Source organism: Etheostoma spectabile, chromosome 12 (assembly GCF_008692095.1).
Source record: "Etheostoma spectabile isolate EspeVRDwgs_2016 chromosome 12, UIUC_Espe_1.0, whole genome shotgun sequence".
Lineage (NCBI taxonomy): Eukaryota > Metazoa > Chordata > Actinopteri > Perciformes > Percidae > Etheostoma > Etheostoma spectabile.
Genome location: NC_045744.1, coordinates 26,539,442 through 26,545,901, shown reverse-complemented (window position 1 = coordinate 26,545,901; position 6,460 = coordinate 26,539,442). Strand labels below are relative to the sequence as shown.

At 42.4% G+C, this 6,460-nt stretch overlaps 2 protein-coding genes across 3 annotated transcripts in view; one reads left to right on the top strand and one right to left on the bottom strand.

The window, feature by feature from the left end:
* Positions 1 to 1,448, top strand: part of ptger4c (prostaglandin E receptor 4 (subtype EP4) c) — a gene marked incomplete at its 5' end in the record, with an annotated part of 2,605 nt that extends 1,157 nt beyond the window's left edge. Inside the window, 1 exon segment of the mRNA XM_032531311.1 lies at positions 409 to 1,448. Coding sequence (XP_032387202.1) covers positions 409 to 996 — 588 coding nt within the window.
* A 2,878-nt stretch (positions 1,449 to 4,326) lies between these two features.
* LOC116698971 (artemin b) overlaps positions 4,327 to 6,460 on the bottom strand; it is a 22,767-nt gene continuing 20,633 nt past the window's right edge. For both annotated transcript variants that reach the window (XM_032531308.1, XM_032531309.1), the window contains 3 exons: positions 6,000 to 6,213; positions 4,483 to 5,743; positions 4,327 to 4,451 (listed from right to left, as the gene is read on the bottom strand). In XM_032531308.1, coding sequence (XP_032387199.1) covers positions 5,232 to 5,743; positions 6,000 to 6,213 — 726 coding nt within the window. In that variant the 3' untranslated portion in view covers positions 4,327 to 4,451; positions 4,483 to 5,231. The remainder of the gene's footprint in view (positions 4,452 to 4,482; positions 5,744 to 5,999; positions 6,214 to 6,460) is intronic.

Genomic DNA, 6,460 nt, shown 5'->3' with positions numbered 1-6,460 from the left:
GTATGCACTATAAAAAGGTAAAAAGTCTCTAGGCTGCCCTACAGGTTATTGTAGGGTGTAGGTTATTAATATGCAACAACAATATAAGTGGTCCCTGCTCCATCTATTTTTCACCTCAGAGGACCTTGGACTAAAAAAACGATGAAGACCCCTGGTCTAGTGTTCTATTGCAACATTTGCGCATGGTGTGTCCAAACTACATTTAGTTCTTATGCTGATTTTATGTTGCTCTTAGATTGTTTTTTCTGTTACATGTTTGTGTTGTGAAGCAACAGATTGTAGCCCTATGCCCAAGACAAATGTCCCCTCGAGGAAAGTGTATTCTATTCTATTATGTCCCAGTTATTGCTCTCTATTGTAGTTTTTACTACAACACTTATTTAGACTGACCGTGTTTCCATTTGACAGGTGCGAATATTCGTGAACCAGATCTACGACCCGGCGTATGTCTCTGCTGGGGGGAGGCCTGACTACCGGAGCGACATGCTGGCGATCCGCTTCGCCTCCTTCAACCCCATCTTAGACCCCTGGGTGTATATTCTGTGCAGGAAGAACCTGCTGCTGAAGGGCTGCGAGAGGCTGAAGAGGACAGTGGTCCGAGTGAAGGACAGTCGCAGTGACCATGTCGGCTGGGTAGGAGGTCGACACTCGCCTCCGTCTCTAAACAGCAACGCCACCAGTTACGCGTCATTACGCACGGCCAGCTACAGGAACGACATGGAACACCAGGTGTCCAACAATAATACATCGTTTACAGACTTTGCAATGAGGCAGGGGTGGGAGTACGACACCGCCCAGGTCAACTTCCACCCGTTCAGCGTCGAGTCGACCGCGACTCCCGGCTGTGAAGAAGAACTAGCAGCCGGCTGCGGACTGGAGGGGCCGGCTCCAGGACGCCCCGCAACGCAGCTCCTCACTGTGCACTTTAGAAAAATGGACATTGTCACCTGCACCTTCAGCACACCAAGTTCATGTCAATCAGCGAAATGCCTTTGATGAACATTTGTCAAATGCCAGCATCAGTTTAGAAATGTTTCTAAGTCGGGCAGCTACTTCATCATGAGGACAGCACACTGTTAGCAACGCTGCCACTGATAAACTACACACCATGAGATCACTTTGGATAGTTCTGAAGCACCAAAGAGCCATAACTATGGAAGCAAATAACAAAAACAAAAATTCAAGTTTTAGAATTTCCAAAAAACTAAAGAAAATATATTCTGGTTACTCAAATTTGATTGGTCAATGTCAGATCCCAAAAAATAAAGTTGAAATAATTCACATAGCAACATCTGGGCTACCTAAAAAAGGATAGGTAATTGAGCCTAAATGCAATCGAACCAAATTCCGGCCTATCAGAGCACGGCCTGTCAGTCATGTGATGCAAGAAAGCTGCTGAAAAAGTCAAACTCAAAGATGACTGCCAGGAAAAATGGGCTCTGGTGATTTGTCAACTTAGGTTTGGAATTATTTCAACTTGAATTTGGGATCCAAATTCGACCAATCACATTTGAGTAACCTGAATCTATTTTATTCATTTTTTGGGAATTCTTTTTGAGGATTCTGAATTCATGGTTTTTAAAGTAAAATATTTCAATGTTAAGTATTTAGCAGCAGTTGAAACTCAGAATTTCTTGTCTCTTGTTTGCTTCCATACATATCAGCTGAAATGAATGAAACACTTGACACAGCACTTAGCAGCTATGACTGTAATCATGTCAATCAGCACTGGGTCAAACATTATGTTCACCTGCTGCACTAACGTTTATTTTAGACTTTTAGGTTAAGTGATCCACTTTGGGGATCTAAGACAAGTACAACATTTGATGTGCATTTCCAACATCTTCTTTGTATCAACCACAATATGTCTCCGTTGAGTAGAAGTCCTGAAAAACACCCCAACCTACGACAGGCTAGCTTAAAGCTGTACGTATTACGTGTATACTTTTGGTGTCACTACAAGTGCTGGTACAAACACTGCTGAACATGTTTTGTTCCAGTGTCCCTTAGCAAGTTCCATTTGTCCAATAGGTCCAATCGTGAGGAATCGGATTTGCAAAAAGGACTTCTGCTGAATTTCCAAACATGGAAATTTAAAGAAAACACAATCATACCCCATGGGTACAAATAAAAGGTGTGACACTCTAAGAGTTTGATACCCTGTACATGTGCCATTTGTAATACATGTTTATTATGTGTTGTTACACTTGATCTCTCACTTCTTTTGTCAGTTTTTAAAATCTACATGCTGCTATTTTACTCCGTCTGTGTTGCATGATGCAGGGGAAACTGAATGTAGACATTTTGAACCTCATGAGTCTTGTTTTATATTGCACATTTGCATATAATGTTTTGATAAGTGCCAACATGAACATATCCCCTTTAAAAAAAAATAAAAAAAAAATACTGTTGTAAGCTGTATGACCGGTGGTGTTTGCTGGATGTGTTGGCGGGTCTTTTTAGAGAAATTAAATGGCACCGAAGAGACAGCACACTGCTGCGTCCTCCCGGCTCTGCTGGGTTAAAGAACAAGAAAGGATCTCTGAAGGAAACAGTCTCTGTTGAGCAGACAGGTGGCAGGAGAGGGACGCTTCTCTCAGTTCAAACTGCAGACAACAGGTTCACATTTTACCGTTTATTTTAGACCAGCAGGTGGCTCTACAACATAAAAAGTCCTTTTTAAATTGAACTAGAAAAAAAGGTAGTGGTGTTGATCCTGCTCACAGCAAAAATCATTATAGAGACCCCCCCCCAAAGTAATTTTCAGGCTGCGCAATCAGGGAAATAAACAGTGATAACAGGATGTATATTTAAAAAAACACTTTATTCCCTTAAAGGATAATGTCATACAAAAATAAAGAAAACTGAGAATAATAATAATAATAATAATAATAATAATAATAATAATAATAATAATAATAATAATGTGACATACTACTGGGAGTGTGTAACTCAATGAAAATCACCACTTTAAGATGGAGGCTATGGGACTACAGATGTCATTTTGAACCCATGGATAATCATGCGTTTTAGTTATTTGTACTGTCCCCTTCCTAAATAACTGACTTGAATTGAAGGGAGAAGTGTTGAGGTCCTGTAGTATTAAGGCTTCACTTGTTTGCTGCGTACACTCTGGACATTGAGACTGACTGTGGACAAGCTGATACCATTACCCAGCTGTCAGACTCAAATATGTGACGTGCTCTTTAGAATTCATTTACATTTTCTAATTAAGTATACCACATCCTTTCAATGTAGGTCAATTTGTTTGTGGTTGTTAGGATTTCTTTTTAGAGAGCCAATCGGAGCTTTTTGGATTGGGTTTCTGTTTTATAAAATCACTCAGTTAGTTTGAGAAATGCCTTTTGCATGCAATCAAATTCTTCCCTGAACAAGCTGTCCAGACCAGGTTAATGATTAATGTAAAAATGAGCACATATCCTGTACTTATAGTAAAAATAAAACTTCTGTATGTACTGTATGCGAGCCAAAGCAACTGTCAACGTGAATTCTGAATCCCGGCAATAAATAGATATTTATCTACAACATAGAGTTAATAAAACAGCTCTCATATGAAGCTATAATAAATAAATAATTTATCAGAAATAAATATACGTTACTTTTATACAGTAATACATGAAGATGCATGGCATCCATTTGGCTGAGTTCACCTGAACATAGAAATGACAGAATGTTTTGTCCCTGTTATTATGTGAAAAAAAGTGATATTGCTTTTGTGAGGAGCTAGCTTCACTGTGAGTGATGGTGAACATCATGTCAGTCTTTACTCAGAATATAAACACAGTGTCAGTCCTTTCACTGTGTCTTTTCTTTCTATCTCTTGAGCTTCAGTCTTCAGGGCTCGCCCATAAAAAAAAAATCCAAACATATTCACATATGGAGTCTCTTGTATGTGTAATAATAACTGGTCTGGAGTATCCTGCAGTAGTTACCAGTTATGCAGTTGAAAACAATTCACTCTTTGAAGATGCAACAAGAAATCCAGACTGTGATTCACCGGTGACTTTCCCCTCGGTGGATGCTAGATCGGACCCACTACACGTATTGACGTCAACACAGGAAACGTAGGCTTCAACACTCTTGTTTGCTGATGTTGTTAACAATTTCTCTCCAATTTTGAAAACACATTCTGGTTGCAACATGCTTGAGTTAGGCTGTTCTCATGAACCATTAGCACATTTAGCTAAGAATTAGCTAAAATGTAATTCATATGTTTGTATTGCTGAAAGCACCACAGTGACTGCCGCTGTGTAAGAACACAGTGGACGACTGGGTCATACACACAGTGCTTTCAAGACAAAACAAAACACTTTCACCCAGGAAATATGTGTTTGTTCCTCGGGAGTGTTTTAATACAAGCCACAATTTTTTTCCTAAACTAAACTAATCGTTTTGTTGTCTAAACTTAAGTCGGCGCCACATGACGCTCACTTTTGACTGGTTAAACTCAACTGCCATGACCCCTGAGAGGACTGTCATCTGGCAGTGCCTGTACCCAGCTACCAGTTACGTATTTTCAGCTAAACTCAACCACCAACTGCCTGTGGCCGGTGGTCCCTAATGTTGTAGGACATCAAGGATACGAATTGGTGTGCCTACATTTTCGTACTGTATTTTACAAACCTGTTCATCAGAATGCTTTGTTTGAGTGGTAGTTTTTAGTTTAGAAACCTTTATTTGTGATTTAGCGGCTATACTCCGTAAGTCATTTCACTGCTACATGCAGCAACAGGCTAACATCAGGGAAACCTGTAATCTTGGTGCAGATGTCGTTAATTTCTCCTCAATTTGTCCAGCTGTGTGTGTTGTTGGTTTAGAAGCCTTTATTGGTGTTTTATAACGATGCAAAGTGACGCTATACTCCGTTACAGTCAGTGTCCGACTGCAGTGACGGAGTGTTAATGTCTACGCAGTATACTCGTGTGGTGACATCAACACGTCCAACGGGTCCGATCTAGCATCTGCGTTTCCCTTTAGTCTCTGAGTTTGACCTTTTCACCTGAATCAACCAGCTGCACTCTTTCTCCTCAACAGGAAATACACCACCGGAAACCAACAAGTGGCCGCTGTCACTTCCTTGCTCTGCGTGTTACAGCGCCCCCCTCTGGCTCTTCCCTGTACCCAGGCCTTCCTCAACCCGAGCCCCTTGACTCCTCTCTGGTCAGGATGGGTGACACCCGTCCTTGCCACCTTCTCCCTGGTTGGTGTCTTCAGCCCATACACATGCAGCTGGCAGCTGATAACGACTGGATGGTCCTCCACGTGGTCTGGGCGTCCATGAAGGAAACCGGCTCGTACCGGTCGGGCCTGCAGCAGGGGTGGTTGCTAACCTTGCGGGCGGTGCGCCGGGGCAGCGAGCCGTTGTCCAGCAGCGCCTTCAGTGCCAGGTCGTAGTTTGTTCTTGAAGACTGGCAGGAGCCCACGCAAAACTTGAAGAGGACAATCTCGTCCGAGTCAAAGCCCAGGCCCAGGTCCCGAACCCTCATCTCTCTCTTCTCCACACGGCAGTCCCTGCTGCTCTGCTTGGGCTGCCTGCTCTTACCTTTACCCTTTCTATCTGCTTTTCCCGTCCCTTCCCCTTCCTCCTTTTCTTTCTTCTTCCTCTTCTTCTTTTTCTTTGGTGATCCGCTGGGTTGAGGTTCTGAGGGGTCAGAGGAGCGTGGCGAGCGCCCCACCCAGCGAATACTAGGATGGTCATCCACTTCATCTGTTACAAAGGGGTCTAAATTGAGAAGAAAGAAGAGTGGTAGAGTTACAATGAAAATACATACTTATTCAGGAAATTATGAGTAAACTATCCTGCAAAATCTACAATTTTACTTCTACATTTTAACTTAAAATTACTGTAAATCTTATGTAAATATATGTTGCTGCCTCAGATACAAAGCAGATCCAATAGCTCATGCCCTCTTTCCACTCTAATACTGTCTGGTGAAGCAGATGCGCTGTAAATTACACTTTCATGAGCGCTTCAGTACCATAAAGAGCGTGCCAAGTAGAGTAAGGGTCACTGTCGCCTTCCTGCTCCTCGTCCGCCAACACCTCTGGCAGCGTCACAGGAAGCTCTCGTTCCTCCTGGCCTGCCAGCAGGCTGGCGGCATGGCCCGAGTCTGAACCCACACCAGCAGCACCAGCTTTCATATGGGCTCCTTCCACAAGAGGCAGCAGAGAGAGGAGCACCCACAGCAGCACCTACAGCAGACACAAGTCACATGTTAGCTGATAAAGGGAAATCTGAGGGATCTGTTTAACTGTCTTTCTTGTATGCTAAAAGTTAGCATAATGAATAAGTAAAGCCAAGGATTGCCCCCTGGCCATTGGAAGTAACTAATTACAAGTACTCTCACTTCTTTAATTGAGTAGCTTTTTCACTCCCTGGTACTTTTACCTGCAGTTAATGAATGCAGGTAAAATAATTATCAAATTAATAATTATTTTA